The following is a 17,467-nucleotide window of genomic DNA, read 5'->3' on the forward strand; positions in this document are numbered from 1 at the left end:
TAAGTGAAAAGAGATTGCGGAACTCAAATGTACTGGTGAGATCTACTTATCCTGGTACAGGAATTGAAACGTTGTTGGTGTGTAGGTGCATCAAATGATTAAAAAAGTAAGTGAAATTGTTTTGTCATGTTGTGAATTACTTAAAGTAACACAAGTTGCTGGAAAAGCTCAGCAGGAATTGCAGCATCTGTGGAGAGAAATGTGAGTTAATGTTTCAGGTCCTTCAGGAAGTTCTGGGGAAGAGTGACTAGATCCGAAGCGTTTACTCTAATTTCTCTTCAGCACTTCAGCAACTTCTGTTTTTGTTGTTAATATCCTGACGAGACTTGCATGATGGTGAAATTTGTGAGGATGATTGCATTTGTGGGAGGGTTGAGAATTCAGGAATATAGTTAAAAAATATGTAGTTTCCCATTTAGTGACTGAGACAGGGAGGATTCTTTTTTTTCTGAAGGTCACGAGCTTTGACATTCTTCTGCTCTGCCAGTTGGTGGGTGGAGTACTGTTCAGGCAAAGATAGATTCTGGAACGTGAAAGGGCTAGGTGTAATTCTGGCATTGAGGCCACGTTCAGAACAGATATGATCTTCCTAAGTTAGCAGAGTAGGCTCAAGGGGCTGAACAGCCTACTCCTGCTCATAGTTTGTATGTTCGAATAATAAGGGTAAAAAATGAGGCCTGCAGATGCTGGAGATCACAGCTGAAAATGTGTTGCTGGTTAAAGCACAGCAGGTTAGGCAGCATCCAAGGAACAGGAAATTCGACGTTTCGGGCTTCCTGATGAAGGACTTATGCCCGAAACGTCGAATTTCCTGTTCCTTGGATGCTGTCTAACCTGCTGTGCTTTAACCAGCAACACATTTTCGGCTGTTCGAATAATAAGCCCATTTAAAAAATAGGAATAAGAGTAAGCCATTTTGCCCCTTCAGTTTGTTGTGCCATTCAACAGGAACCTGGCTTATTTGATGTTATTCACATAGATGCTTCATCAATAGAGGAATCAATTACTTGGCCTTAAATATACCCAAGGACTCTGTCTCCACAGTTCTCTGTGGCAAGAACACTTAACTCTGTGAGAAGGAATTCCTCTCATTTCACTCTTAAGTTGTTGCCCCTTTATTCTGAGACTGTGACCTCTGGTTAGAGGCTCTCCTATGAGGGCAAATATTCTCTCAGCATTTATACTATCAAGCCCTGTGTATAGAATCCTATATTTTTGAAGATTGCCTCTCATTCTTCTAAACTCCTCCAGTGACTAAGTCCCAATCTATTCAGTCTTTGCTCATAAGATAGTCCCTCCATATCAAGAAGGATCATCCTAGTGATTCTCTTCTGGATTGTCTCCAATGAAATGATATGTTTCCTTTAAGGGGACCAAAACTGTTCATGTCGCTCCAGATGTGATCTCACCAGCACCTTGTACAGTTGTGCTAAGACTTCCCTCTTCCTGTGCTCCAACCACCTTGAAATAAGGGCCACATTCCATTAGCTTTTTTGATTACCTACTGCACCTGTGTGCTAGCGTTCTGTGTTTGCACAAGTACCCCCCCAAATCCCTTTGCTATGCAGCCTTCTGCAGTTTTTTCTCCATTTTAAGTAAGTGTTCCTTTGTTCTCCCTTCCAACTTCTTGTTTTCTCACATTATGCACCATTTGCCAACTTTTTGTCAAGTACTTAATCTACCAGTGGCTGTCTGTAAACTGTTTGTATCCTTTTTGCAACTTTGTCTCATCTACAAATTTGATATCAATACATTCCATCCCCTCCTCCAAGTCATCACTATATATTGAAAACCGTTGTGGTTCCAGCAGTGATTCCTGTTGAACCACACTGTTATACCCAGGAATATGGAGAAGGCCATTCAACCCCTTGAACTTGTTTCATATGTCAAAGAAAAACACAGCAGCAGAGAAAAACACCACTCAGCCCATTGTATCTGCACCAGCCAGAAAATGAGTGACCAGTCTGTTCCTACTTTCCAGCATTTGGGTCATAGCATGTGCAACGCATCTCTTAAATGTATTGAGGGTTTCTTCTTCTACTTTGAGGCAGCGAGTTCTAAATCCCTTTCTTTCTTTGGATGTAAAAAGGTTTTCCTCATCCACTCTCTAATCCCCCCTACCTTCTGTTTTAAATCTATGGCCCCTAGTCACTGAACCTTCTACTATGGGAAGTACACCCTTCCCATTTGCTCTATCCAGGTCCGTCACTTGTGCACTTCAACCAAATCTCCCCTCACCTTACTCTTTCCAATAAGAAAAATCCCAGTTTTTCAATTTTTCCTCACCTGGGCAGCATTCTCATCAATCTTCTCTGTCCCCTCTCTAGTCTAGTTGCATCCTTTCTATAATGAGGTGACCAGAACTGCCTGCAGTACTCAAGTTGCCGAACTGATTTATTCATTTGCAGCGTAATCTTCCTGCTCTTACATTCTATAGCTCAGCTAAGAAAGGAAAGATTCCCATATGCTGTCTTAACCATTTTGTCAACCTATTCAGCTGTCCTCCAGGACCTGTGAACATTCACTCCAAGTTCCATCACTTTCTGTGCATTTCACCGTATTCTCCCTTTTATTTTCTATAATCCATTGCACTGTTTGACCTCCCCAGATGCATCACGTCACACTTTTCCAGATTGAATTCCATTTGCTACTTTTCTGCCCACCTGACCCTTCTGCAGTCTATAGTTATCCTTTGCACTGTCAACCACACAGTTAAATTTTGTTTTAACTGCAATACTTATTCTTGCCCGCTACATTTACATTCAAGTCATTAATCTATGCCACCAAAAGGACTTGTATGAAGCCTACTAGAGTCAGCCTTCCAGTTGCAAAAATCACCTGTTGACCATTACCCTTGGTGTTCTGCCACTGAGCCAGTTTGTGTCCAGCTTGCTATGATAACCAGGATATTGTTTTTATTGTTATAACCAATCTAATCTGGAACCTTGTCAAAAGCCTTGCTAAAGTCCATATAGACTGTATCAACTGCACTATTGTCATTCAATCCTCCATGCTACATCCTCAAAAAATTAAAACTGAACAAGGTCTTCCCTTAACAAATTCATGTTGACTCTCCTCAATTAATCTGTTACAGATTGCGACAGACTGTCCTGTTTCTCAGAATTGATATCCCTACTGAGGTTAAACTGACTGGACAGAAATGATCACGTCTACCCCTTCTTCCCTTTTTAAGCAAGAGCATTATATTGGCTGTCTTCTAATCCTCTAATATAATATCTGTACGTATTGAGGATTGAAAAATAATGGTTTCCTGCTTTGCTGCTTTTAACAGTCCGAAGCGCATTTCATCCAGCCCAGTTGATTTATTCACTTTGAACAATGCTAATCCCACGAATAAATTCTCTGTCCCTATGTTTATCACAGTTTAAAAATCACACAACACCAGTTTATAGTCAACAGGTTTATTTAGAAGTACGAAGTTTTGGAGCAGTGCTGCTTCATCAGGTAGCTAGTGGGGCAGGATCATGGGCATAAAATGTATAGTAAAAGTGTCCCATGATCCTGCCCTATTAGCTACCTGATGAAGGAGCAGAGTTCCAACAGCTTGTATTTACAAATAAACTGTTGGACATTTAACCTGGTGTTATGTGATTTTTAATTTTGACCACTGCAGTCCAACACCAGCACCTCCACGTTATGTTTATTGCATCCACTGATTCACAATCGTTCTTCTTGATTGCAATATCTGCATTGTTCCACTCTTTTGTGAAGACAAACAAAACTCTCATTAAGAGCTATACCCACATTTTCAACCTTAAACATTGATTTTTAAAAAAATCTTTTGCCTACTCTTTCTATAGTTATCCTCTTCCACTTAATAGTTGATAAACCATCTTTATGTTTGTTTTGATTTTGCTTGCCAGTATTCTTTTGTGCTTTCTCTTCTGTTTCCTAATTTTGCATTTATTTGCAGTACTCCACTTTCTATAGCACTTTTGGTTTTCTGTAGTGCCGAGTTCTTAGTGTTAGCATAAGCTTTTCTGCCATTATTTCACCTTTAAGCTCCATAAATAATTGAGGGTTCTAGATTTGGCTGTCTCATTTTGATTTTTTTCTGCCTTTCAGAAATATCCACTTTCTTTTTCATTTCTGATTTTATCTCCACTGAATCTATCCTCCTGTCTCATTTAATGGTTGATGAAAGTGAATGCCAAGTTTGCAAATGAGACAGAAATTGGTGAGAAGGCAAGTGGTGAGAATTTTTTGTTTTTTTTTACTCATTCATGTGATATGGGAATTGCTGGCTGGTCCAGAAACTATTGCACAGTGCTCATTTAAGAGTCAACCCTATTGCTGTTGATCTGGAGGCACTTGTAGGCTAGCGATTTCCTTCTGTAAAGGACATTCGTGAACCAGATGGGTTTTTTCCAACAGTTGGCAATGGTTTCATGGTTGTCATCAGACTCTTAATTGATTTTAATTTGATTCAAATTCCACCATCTGCCATGGCAGGATTTGCACCCAAGTCCCTAGAATATTAGCTAGGTCTGTTGACTTACAGTCAAACGATAATACTGCTAGGCCACGGGTCACCCCCAGTCACGTATTTACAGAGGATATTGAAAGGTTTGAGTGGGCAAAACTTGGCAGATGGAACGTAATTGGGAATATGAGAGGTTATGTACTTTGGCAGAAAAAAACAGAGGAGCTAAATATTAATTAGAAGGGAGGTGATGGACCTGTACACATTGGAGTTCTAAAGAATGAAAGGTGACCTTATTGAAACAGACAATAAGGTAATAATTAGGTGGCTTGGTGGTGTAAATGTGGAAACATGGTTTCCCTTGAGGGGAAACTCTAGGAATAGTGGGGTACATGCTCTCAGAATAAGGGTCATCCAGTTAGGATGGAGATGAGGATTTCTTCTGAGGTTAGCGAATCTGTGGAATTCTTCAATGCAGAGGGCTGTTGAAGCTGGGCCATTAAGTATATTCAAAGCTGAGCGAGATTTCTAATCAGCAAGGGAACTGAGGATTTTGGTAAAAAGACAGGAAAACATTGGGATTTATCAGATCAGCCTCTTGATGACCTTCTACTTCCAGGTCCTATGGTTATCTTAACGGTCTTAATTTTGTGATTAGCATGTTAATGTACAAACAAACTTTTTTGTCCTCCTATGTTTTTGCTGGTCCAGTGGAGAAAATGCAGGAATCTGTTTCTGTTGTCAGGTATTGATTGGCAAATGAAACTGCCTCCAGCAGGCCATCCTTCAGTTTCAAAACCTTTCTCAGACAGGAAATTATGCTTCAATACCTCTCTGGCCAACCTCCTGGTATTGCGAGGGAAGGAGGTATTTCAAGCTGACACTGGTGAGTACAGTCTCTCATCTGCAATATACACAGAAGCAAGAGAGTGCTAGCTTATCTCGGTTGATAAAGCCACAACTGCCTGACTTGGATGAGAATGAGAACTCGAGTATGTACTCCACATTACAGATCTGAGAGAGTGCACCATTCTTGCAGGTGCTAATTTCCTGGTGGGAGGATCAATTGGAGCAAATCAATGTTTGCTTGTTTCTATGATATTACCAGCATCTCATATGCTGCTGAAACCTTGCAGTTATCATAGGCTGCTATGTTTACTCTCTCTGTCTGTCTTTCTCTGTCTTTCTCTGTCTTTCTCTGTCTGTCTCTGTCTGTCTGTCTGTCTCTGTCTCTCTCACTTCCCCTTAAGAGAAATGTACAAGTGAGTTTTGAGAAGATTTGTAGCTCAGGTTGAGGTTCTGGATGTAGGTTTGCTTGCTGAGCTGGAAGATTCGTTTTCAGATGTTTCGTTACCAGGTAACGTCATCAGTGAGCCTTCGGATGAAGCACTGGTGGTATGGTCTGCTTTCTATTTATATGTTTAGGTTTCCTTGGGTCGGTGACGTCATTTCCTATGGTGATGTCATTTTTTGTGGTGGTATCATTTCCTGTTCTTAGGGGGTGGTAAATAGGATCCAAGTCAATGTGTTTGTTGATAGAGTTACTGTTGGAAAACAATGCTTCTAGGAATTCTCGTGTGTTGCTGAGAAATTGTCAGACTGTTCATTGGATACCCGTTCTTTTGAATACACTACAAGTGATTTTCCTCTGCTCTTCGTAGTTTCTCTGTGTTGCAGTGTGTGGTGACCGTAGAAATAATGTTCTAATGCAGCTTCGTTTGTGGATGTTGGGATGATTGCTTCTGTAGTTCAGTATTTGGTCCATATGTGTTGTTTTCCTATAGATACTGGTTTGAAGTTCCCCATTAGGTGTTTGCTATACTACGACATCTACGAATGTCAGTTTATTGTTGTTTTTCTTTTCTTGAGTGAATTTTATGCCAGTAATGGTAGTATTGATGGCCTTGAAGGTTTCCTCTAATTTGTTTAGTTTAGTGATGCCAAAAGTGTCTTCCATGTAGGGGACCCAAAGTTTGGGTTTGATGGTTGACAGAGCTGTTTGTTCAAGTCTCTGCATTACTGCCTCTGCTAAAAACCCTGACATCGGAAATCCCATAGGTGTTCAGTTGGTTTGTCAATACGTTTTGTTGTTGAAGATGAAGAGGGTGGTAAGGCATGCGTCCACTAGCTTGCCAATATTGTCCTTGCTGATGAAGTTGGTGGTGTTTGGTGTATGTCTCTTTGGTTCTTCTAATAGTGTAGTCAATGCTTCCTTGGCCAGGCTGATGTTTATGGATGTGAACAGGGCTGTTACATCAAAGGAGACCATTATTTCATCCGCTTCTATCTTGGTGTCTTTGATGGTCTTCAGAAATCCTTGGGTGGAGTGGAAAGCTGAGTAAAAAGCTGAGGTTACCTAGTATGGTGACAAGATGTCTGAAAACGAACCTTCCAGCTCAGCAAGCAAAGCTACATCCAGAAAAATTACAAGTTTAGGATTTTTGCTGGCCAGTTGAATACCAGAATCTGTTACATCTTGATGCTGCAGATATGTATTTAGAGTAACCCATAACCCTTTACCCCTCTAATCCTGATAGTCATCCATTTTATTCTCTTGCAAAACGAGAGAATAGGCAGGAAATTTCAATTTAATCTCAAGAGGTTTAGGGAATTGGTTATAGATAATATGGAGTGTCAACAAGGTATATTCCTTTACAGTCCCAAGCTGTTTGAATTGGTGAAACTGTCAATCCCCTTGTTGCTTGGTGCTTTAACCTACTGGACTTTCATATTTAGAAATCCTAATTTGCTAACCATGACTAATGTTAGTGTTTTTTAAAACAAAACTAAAATTTATCGTTATTTACAATTTTGTGATGATAGCTTAAACAGAAATCAAAGAAATAATTGTGAGGTGTTTCAGGAACATATGAGCAATATATAACTTTTTGTATGGGACAAATCTTGTCTCCTGTTCTCAGCTCTTGTTGTCTAGGTTTGTCATGTAATCTGCTGAAGCAGCCTTCTCCTGACTCCAACCTAGCATTTCAAATTAATTTATGATGATAATTTATATTATTAGATGGTTTTAAAGAGCAGGCACTTTACACCTCATGGATGCCTGCTGATTCTGCCCTCAGCGTATGGAGAACTTCCACAACTTTTAGCAAGTATGAAAAATCAGCCAGTATTGTCAGCAACAGCCAGTGTCTACAGAAATCCCTGGATAGGATCGTGACAAAAGCTTGGGACATGTTTGCTTCACGGTTAGTATCCATTCAAGATATTGAAACACAAGTTTCCCCAAATAGGATCTGCTGACTTCTGAATGACTTTTATTTAGAATTTATGGAACTACTTACTAATAATTTTTTTCTTGTTTGCTTGACCTGTTTTATGACTTAGGTAATTTTTTAAAAAATTTGTGCATAAAGTGAAGGCATGACTGGCTAGGCCTGCATTTGTTGCCTATCCCTAATTTCCCATAGGGCAGTTAAGAATCAGCCACACTCTTGTGTGTCTAGAGTCGCATGTTGGCCAGACCAGGTAAGGATGGTAGTATCCCTCTCTAAAAGACATGAACAAACCAGATGGGTTTTTCCTGACAATTGACAATAGATTCATGATTTACTTCAATTCCTTACTCCTAATTCCAGTTTACTTATTGAATTCAAATTCCACTATCTTCCGTGATGGGATTTGAACCTGGATCCCCAGAACATTACCGGGTCTCTGGATAAACAGTCCAGCAATAATATTACCAAGCTGTTGTTTTTCCTGCGTTCACCAGGTCCTCGTTAATATTTCATGCTGCTGCAGACTAGAAATCAGCTATAATTCTTCAATAACTTGCTGGTTTCTCTTCATCCTCTTTGAGAAGGTGGAGTCTCCAGTTTGCACCCATTACTGGAATTGTGAACCTGTATCGCTCAGTGTGCATGCTACTGTGGCACTAGCTTTTTATTTTAAGTTGGGATAATTTGCTTCCTGATTTTTTTTTAAAATTTTCAGTAACTTTAGATTCCTAGAAATCACTTTACTTTTAGATATGTAATCTTGGAAAATATTTCAGCAAGAAATTACATTTTTTTGCAAATATTTCTTTTAGTCTATTCAGGAATGTCTGATTTTGTGATTTTTCTTTTTAGAGCGTATGTACATCAGTACATGAAACATGGAATCTCAGAAGAGGACTTTCTGGATTGTTTCACAACTGTAGAACAGGTCATTGCAAGTTATTCTAGCCTTGGATGATATATCATACATGATCTGAGTTATTACTGTAAATGATGTATAATCATGTATAAATTGTATATGAGCTGGGAACATTTGCCTGCTCCTTGTGACTCAGTAGAGGATTCCAGAATAGCTTGACTCACCCACGTTTTATGACTGCTTTAGTCTCCAATAATTAAAAACCACTGAATCTTCTGAATAGATCGTTGTTGTATTTAAATGTTGTATTTATCACAGAATATATTGCAAGCATTGTTACAGACTCTTTAGAGACTGATATATTTAAAAAAGAACAAATCCCTGCAATGTCAGCAGAAAGAAACACTGCTGGAAAAGATGTCATCTGTCAAAATTTTCCTGTGAGAAACTAACTAAGTCAGCATAATTCAGACAGTAACCTGCCCAGTCTGAGAACTAATATTGCCAGTTGACTGTTCTTGTTACATCTATACGCCAATGATAGTCAAACTATTCATCAAATTAACATCACTTTCTTCAAGTCTGTGTGTTTCTTTTTTGATGAGTGCAAGAAAACAAGCTTTGACTTGTCTCTGTTAGCAATGTACAGAATGATGCAGCTTATACAATTACAAGCTCTCTTATTACTCTGTGCACCTGTGGGACCCTGTACAGTCTTTGTCTCTGCAAATCAATGTCGCTGTGAACAGTACTGGATGGAGTGTGTAACAGTCGGTGTCACTGAGAAGCAGATCAGGAGGAGTGTTCAACATTGTTGTGGAGAGCATTCAGAGGAATATACAATAATTCAGTATTGCTGTGGGGAGAGTTGGGAGGATCATGCTGCAGTTCATCATTTCACTGAAGTGGACCAAACAAGAAAAAAAACTGAAAGAACTGTGGATGTTGTAAATAAGAAATAAAAACAGAAGTTGTTGGAAAAACTCAGCAGATTTGGCAGCATCTGAGAGGAGAAATCAAAGTTAATTTTTTGGATCTCCAAAATGTTAACTTTGATTTCTCTTCACGGATGCTGCAAGAGAGAAGGTGAGTTGTTTCTGAAATGATGAGAGAGAGAGAGAGAGAGCAGGTACAGCAGCTTACAAGGAGCGTAAGGGAGTAGGTTTAGAAAGCGAAAAGTGGACCTGCATGAGATGGGCTACAACAATGAAGAACAAAATGCAGTAGCAGAGAGTCCCTTCAACTTGTTTCTTACCATGAGAGCCAAGTGTAATATTACAGGAAAATAGGTAAGTGATTGGTAAGTATTTCTTGTGCTTTTTAGTTAGCTGATTAGTTTAATTAGGTGTTAGTAGAGCTGAAGAGTACAGTTTGAAAAATTCACTCTTTTTAAATGTTAGCATTCAAATTAATTAATTAGAATAGAACTTTGTAGGCTATATGTGTCAGCTGTAATGTATGGGTGGTGGATACCGCTCCACAGTAGCCACTTCTTCCAAAAAGGGTTGCTGCTCAAGGAGCTGCGGCACAGATTTAATGAGCTGGAGTCTGAGCTGTGGATGGGGGGGTGTAAAAGGTACCTGGCCCACGTTCAGGCACAGGAGTCTGTGACTGCAAGTGATTCATTACTTTGAAGGAACCTCAACTAATGCCCTTATACATGTGATCTTCCTGTTCCTGGCATAGATGAAAATAAACACTGCAGGCCGTGTGAACAAACGGGTCACAGCACTGTGGGCACTGTGGTTCAGAATACCATTCAAGTGTGGACAGATGAGAAATGTTATTATATTAGGGATAGCATGGAGGAATAAATGCTATTCTCTGCAGCTTAGATCAAACATTCTGAAGGTGATATTGCCCACCTGATATCGTGGTTCTAGCCATCACTTTTGGGCAAGACTGGAGTGGAGGTAAAGCATCCAGTTGTTGTGGACATGTTAGGTACTAACGACCTAGACAGGGCTAGGGCAGAGGCTCTCCTGAGGGATTATGAGGAATTTGGGGCTAAGTTCTAATGAAGAACCACAAGGTACTAATTTCCAGATTACTATCTGAGTCGCTTGCAAATTGACATAACGTAATCAAGATTAGAGAAGTAAACTTGCTCTTGGTCTGGGAGAAATGGCTTCAGACTCATGGGGCACTGGCACCAGCATTGGGGAAAGAAAGAGCTGCTCCATTGGGTTGGGTTTCATTTGAATCATGCTGGAATCAATGCCCTGGCAAAATAGAATTTAGATGCAAATAGAAAAGACCAATTTCTGCCCTGTATCAGGGATTGCTTATTTCCTATCTGTTGTTACTTATTTTCTATATTTCCTAGAGCAGGAAGTTGCAGAGTTTACTTATAAACTGGCTCTTTTAGATTTAATAATGTACAACGAGGTAAAATTGAGACCTTGTAATTAAGGATCTAATAGGGAATAGCAATCACAACATACATTCCCTCAAACTATATATGAAATGTAACTCAACTTGAATAAAGGCAATTACAAACATATGAAGAAAGAGTTGATTAATGTAGGTTCGGAAAATAGACTAAGAGGAAAGTCAATGAATGAACAGTGGCAGGTATTTAATCAGATATTTCATAAGGATAAATGAGTTATGCTGCAGCTTCATATAACTTTAGGCCACATTGCGCTGTATTGTTTTATGTTCTATCTTGCATTTGCGGCACCCTTTAAAATAATGGGGCCAGAATGGTGTTTATAGCTAATACAGGTTAAGAAAGCTTACGATGGGAACCTGAGGTGTAGTTCCAGTCACAGGAGGATGAGAGTAGGGAGGGCATGGACAGATTTCACGATCACAGGAATGTGTTGGCAGACAGCAAGGTGGTTTGAAGTGTGTCTACTTCAACGCCAGAAGTATCCACAATAAAGTAGGTGAGCTTCTAGCATGGATAGGTACCTTGGACTTTAATGTTGTGGCCATTTCGGAGACATGGATAGAGCAGGGTCAGGAATGGATGTTGCAGGTTCCAGGGTTTAGATCTTTCGTTAAGAACCGGGAAGGTGGTCAAAGAGGGGGAGGACTGTATAACGGTGGCTGAAAGAACTTTTGACGAGGACTCGTCTTCTGAGGTAGTATGGGCTGAGGTTGGAAACAGGAGAGAAGAGATCACACTGCTGTGAGATTTCTCTAGGCCTCCGCAGAGTTCCAGGGATATGGATGAGAGGATCGGTAAAACGATTCTGGTCGGAGTGAAAGGAACAGAGTGGTCATTATGGGAGACTTTAACTTCCCCACGTTGACTGGAAATGCTATAACTCTAGTACGTTGGATGGATCTGTTTTTGTTCAATGTGTGCAGGAAGGTTTCCTGACACAGTATGTCAAAGGGCCGACAAGAGGGGAGGTCACACTGGATCTGGTACTTGGTAATGAACCAAGCCAGGTATTTGATTTGGTGGTAGGTGAGCACTTTGGTGAGAGTGACCATAATTTGGTTATGTTTAGTTTAGCGATGGAAAGGGATAGGTACATGCCATAGGGCAAGAGTTATTGATGGGGCAAGGGCAATTATAATGTGATTCGGCAAGACTTAGGATGCATAGAATGCCAAAGCAAAATGCAGGGTATGGGGTCAGTTGAAATGTGTCCTTGATAGGTGTGTCCCTGTCGAGCAGGAAGGAAGTGATAAAGTAAGGGAACTGTGATTTACGACAGAAATTGCACCTCTTGTTAGGCAGAAGGAGGAGGCTAATGTGTTGATGAGACAAGATTATTCAGGTGAGGCGATGGAGAGTTACAGATTATCTAGAATGGATTTAAAGAGAGAGTTAAGAGCAAAGAGAGGACATGAACAGTCTTTATCAGGTAGAATAAAGGAGAGCCCTAAAGCTTTCTATAGATATGTGAGGAATAAAAGGATGACTAGGGTGGAAATATGGACAGTCAAAGACAGAAGTGAGAAGTTGTGTGTGGACCCTGTGGAGATCGGAGAGGTGCTAAACAAATATTTCTCATCTGTTTTCACTCAGAAAAAGGAGAAAGTAGACAAGTCCCCTGGACTAGATGGGATTTTTCAGAGGATTCTCTGGGAAGCTAGGGAGGAGATGGCAGAGCCTTTGGCTTTGATCTTTGATCAGGTTTAGTACCAGAGGACTGGATGATGGTAAATGTTGTGTACTTGTTCAAGAAGGGCAGTAGAGATGACCCAGATAATTATAGACCAGTGAGCCTTACGTCTGTTGTAGGAAAAGTTTTGGAAAAAATTATAAGAAATAGGATTTATAATCATCTAGCAAGCAACAATTTGATTGCAGATATTCAACATGTTTTCATCAAAGGCAGGACATGTCTCACACAACTCCTTGAGTTTTTGGCAAAGGTGACCAAGTATGTGGATGAGGGTAGGGCGGTTGATGTGGTGCAAATGGACTTCAGTAAAGCCTTTGATAAGGTTCCACATGGTAGGCTGTTGGAGAAAATGCAGAGACATGGGAGTGAAGGTGATTTAGCAGTTTGGAACAGAAAATGGCTTTCTGTAAGCAGGCAACGATTGGTGATTGATGGAAAATATTCAGACTGGAGTTCGGTTACTAGTCATGTGTCACAACGATCTGTTTTGGGACCACTGCTGTTTCATTTTTATAAATGACATAGGTGGGTGAGTTAGTAAGTTTACTAATGACACTAAAGTCGGTGGAGTGGTGGAGGACAGTGTGGAAGAATGTTGCAGGTTGGAGGGGGACTTGGATAAACTGCAGAATTGGGCTGAGGGGTGGCAAATGGAGTTCAATGCAGCTAAATGTGAGGTGATTCACTTTGGGAAGAATAATAGGATGACGGAATACTGGGTCAATGGGAAGATTCTTAATAGTGTGGATTTGTTGGAGTCCATGTACAGAGTTGTCTGGTGTAGAGGGAAGGTCTTATGAGGAAAGGTCTTGTGAAGAAAGGTTGAGGGATTTGATCCTGTTCTCATTGGAGAAAAGGCTAAGAGGGGATTTAATAGAGATATACAAGATGATCAGAGGATTAGATAGGGTGGACAGTGAAAGTCTTTTTCCTAGTACAATGTCTTCAGCTTGTATGAGGCGGCATAACTTCAAATTGATGGGTGATAGGTTTAAGACAGATGTCAGAGGCAGGGTCTTTACACAGAGAGTGGTAAGGACATAGAATGCCCTGCCTGCCAATGTAGTTAACTCAGCCACATGAGGGAGATTTAAACAATTCTTGGATAAACGCATGGATGATGATGGGATAGTGTGGGGGATGGGCTTAGATTTAAACCTTTGTTACACTCCCTTGAGAGCAAGAGCATCCTTCCTCAGAAAAGGAGACCAAAACTGCACACAATATTCTTTGTATGGCCTCACCAAGGCCCTGTATATCTACCATAACACATTCCTGCTCCTGTACTCACGACCCCTCGCAATGAAGGTCAACATACCACTTGCCTTTGCACCCAGGTCCCACTGCACACTCCTCCCAATTTGCAGCCATTCAGGTAGTAATCCGCCATCTTGTTTTTGCTTCCAAAGTGAATAACCTCACATTTATCCAAATTATACTGCAACTGCCATTGATTTGCCCACTCACCCAATCTGGCCAGATCATGGTGAAGGATCTCTGCATCCTCACTACAGTTCACCCTCCCACCCAGCTTGGTATTATTTGCAAATGTTGAGATGTTACATTTTGTTCCCACATCCAAATCATTAATAGGTATTATGAATAGATGGGGTCCCAGTGCTAATCCCAGTGGTACCCCACTAGCTACTGCCTGCCAATTTGAATGATTGTCCATGATGTCCTGGTTAAGAAATTGGACAGGGGTTTTCTACTGTTATTTACTGCAAACTTACCTTTACTGCTCAGTATACCGGTGAAGGTTCTGATAGCTTCAAGTGGTATAAAATTGGCCTTATCAACAATCTTCACTGCAAAAAAAGACTACTTCTGAAATAGGACACATCAGAGCCTTCCAGTGCTGATAATGGCTGGCCTGACCTGATCTGATTGTTCTTCTGCAGATACTTAAGTTTTTGGTCCTGAAAAGTACCCAGTCTATCTCATGTTACCCTAAAAATTTGAGCAAGCAGTAGAAGCTAGCTGTAGCAACATGATTGCTGTTTGCTGCTAACACAGTGATACTGTCCACATTTTTTTGGTCGATTTATTGTAGTCATATGTACCTAAGTACAGTGAAAAGCTTTGTTTTACAAGCAGTGTGGACAGATCATAGCAAACAAAGACATACAGATCATAGGATATTTAGAGCAAGGCATACGAGGTATGGCTGCACAGGAGGTGTGCAAAGCAAGATTAACATTATTTGAAATTGGAGAGGTCCATTCAGCAGTCTAATAATCTCTTGATGCATGTGTTCAAGCATCTATATCTTCTGCCTGATGGAAGAGATTGGAAGAGAGCATTATCTAGGTGGGAGGGGCCTTTGACGTTGGAGCTGTTCTGCGGCAACACGAAATGTAATTGGAGTCTATGGATAGGAGGTTGCTTCTTGATAGTCTGGGTTGTGCACACAACTTGTAGTTTCTTATATTCCTGAGCAGAACAGTTGCTGTACTCTTCCTATGGTGCATGTGTAAATGGTAGAGGATACCATGTTGTGAACAATGAATGCAGCAGACTAGATTGAGTGAAGTGCAGGTAAATCGCTGCTATACCTGGAAGATCTGACTGGGGCTTTGGATAGTGAGATGGAGGCAGGTAAATGGGCAAGTGTTTCACCTTCTGCAATTGCATGGGAAGCTGCTTTGGGGGTGTGGGGAGGTGTCGGAAATGGAAGAGTACACCAAAGTATCCTAGAAGGAACAGTCCCTGCGGAAGGCTGACAAAGGAGGGCAAGAGAATGTGTCTGGTAATGAAATCCTGCTGCAGTTGGCAGAATTGACAGCTTTGGATCCTTTGGATGTGGAGGCTGGTGGGGCCACACAAATGTTGAAGATTTAATTAAACTCTTCAGTTTACCTATCTGATGGTCTCAGGTTAAAGAAAACATTGACTTAACAAGATGCTACAATTTATTACAAAGGAATCGTTCTAACCACAAGCAAACAAAATATAAATGACCAACATATGCCATATTAAGTTCGACCCACTTTCTATTACCACTATACTTGCAAGCAGACAGACAAACAAATATAGATATTGTGGATGCATAGAACAATACCAAACAATTCAAAAACACTCATCTGCAGGATGTGATGAGGTATCCCATGTGCTTTTCCAAGTCTTTGGTCTCCAATCTCCTTATTTCCTGGTCCTTTCAGTTCTTTGTTGAAGACAAAGAAAGTTTGACACATTAATTGTTCCATCTTTCAATCACTAATTAAGAGATGACAAACAGTGGAAAAGATTAACTATTGAGTTCTCGGTTACTTCACTGCAGAAAGAGAAATGCTGTCTTTTGCAAACTGCAGAACTTCTACTTATATTGTCCATCTGCCCAGGAACCAATCAGAGAGTATTTGGTATTCTGATGACTTCTGACCTCCACAATTAGTCCTGATTGCACAAACTATCTCTGGGCAAAGTTTGCCCTCCAAGCACCTTCGGTGTCATGGCGTGTTAGTCACCTTCTTCCACAGTATGAATAAAACAATAGTGTGTTCCAGTAATTCTTTTTCCAAAGTGCAGCAACTCCTTCCACAATTCTTGATCTACAGGAGTATCCTTTTTCCTATTTTGATCTCATTCCAAAATTAAGTAAAATAGAAATGCGGATTCTACAGGGCTCATAGTCTTCTGCAGTATTCAGTGCCTTCAATCAATTCTTACTGGAGAGAATCAGAATCAGAGTTAAGGTAGACTATTCGCCACCTTAAACATTCACTCCCAACACCACTGACACACAGGGACAGCAATGTGTACCGGTTACACAATGCCCTGCAAAAATTCACCAAGGTTCCTTTGATAGCATTTTTGAAACCCATGATTACTACCACTTAAAGGATAAGGGCAGCAGATACTTAGGAGACACAACTACCTACAAGTTCCCCTCCAACCCGCAGTGACTGGAAATTTATTGCTATTCCTTCATTGTTGCTGGGTCAGTTCCTGGAACTTCGTGGTGGAACTGTTGGTGTCACTGCAACAGTGATTCAACAAGATAGCTCACATCTTGTAAGGAATAACAAGATGATGGATTACTGGGCTAATGGTAGGCTACTTGGTAGTGTGGATGAGCAGAGGGATCTTGGTGTCTATGTACACAGATCTCTGAAAGTTGCCACCCAGGTAAATAGTGCTGTGAGGAAGGCATATGGTGTACTGGGCTTTATTGGCAGAGGAATTGAGTTCCGGAGTCCTGAGGTCATGTTGCAGTTGTATAAGACTCTGGTGAGGCCTCATCTGGAGTATTGTGTGCAGTTTTGGTCGCCATACTATAGGAAGGATGTGGAAGCTTTAGAACGAGTGCAGAGGAGGTTTACCAGGATGTTGCCTGGAATGGTAGGAAAATCTTATGAGGAAAGGCTGAGGCACTTGGGGCTGTTCTCATTGGAGAAGAGAAGGTTTAGGGGAGATCTGATAGAAGTGTATAAGATGATTAGGGGTTTAGATAGGGTAGATACTAAGAACCTTTTACCGCTAATGGAGTCAGGTGTTACTAGGGGACATAGCTTTAAATTAAGGGGTGGTAGGTATAGGACAGATGTTAGGGGTAGATTCTTCACACAGCGGGTTGTGAGTTCATGGAATGCCCTGCCCGTATCAGTGGTGAACTCTCCTTCTTTATGGTCATTTAAGCGGGCATTGGATAGGCATTTGGAAGTTATTGGGCTAGTATAGGTTAGGTAGGATTCGGTCGGCGCAACATCGAGGGCCGAAGGGCCTGTACTGCGCTGTATCCTTCTATGTTCTATCTATCTCCAAGGCAATTAGTGATTGGCAATAAATAGTGGCTCAGCCAGTGATTGGCAAAAAAAAAACAGAACAGTGGGAATATTTT

The 17,467-nt window shown here is 40.8% G+C and overlaps 1 protein-coding gene across 4 annotated transcripts in view; it reads left to right on the top strand.

The window, feature by feature from the left end:
- The window catches only part of tubd1 (tubulin, delta 1), a 33,046-nt gene extending 23,927 nt beyond the window's left edge, over positions 1-9,119 (top strand). For all 4 annotated transcript variants that reach the window (XM_060836205.1, XM_060836206.1, XM_060836207.1 and 1 more), the window contains exons 6-8: positions 5,190-5,330; positions 7,467-7,650; positions 8,533-9,119. In XM_060836205.1, the coding sequence (XP_060692188.1) occupies positions 5,190-5,330; positions 7,467-7,650; positions 8,533-8,638 (431 nt within the window). In that variant the 3' untranslated portion in view covers positions 8,639-9,119. The remainder of the gene's footprint in view (positions 1-5,189; positions 5,331-7,466; positions 7,651-8,532) is intronic.
- Positions 9,120-17,467: the final 8,348 nt, after the last annotated feature.

Source organism: Hemiscyllium ocellatum, chromosome 15 (assembly GCF_020745735.1).
Source record: "Hemiscyllium ocellatum isolate sHemOce1 chromosome 15, sHemOce1.pat.X.cur, whole genome shotgun sequence".
In the NCBI taxonomy this organism is placed as follows: Eukaryota; Metazoa; Chordata; class Chondrichthyes; order Orectolobiformes; family Hemiscylliidae; genus Hemiscyllium; species Hemiscyllium ocellatum.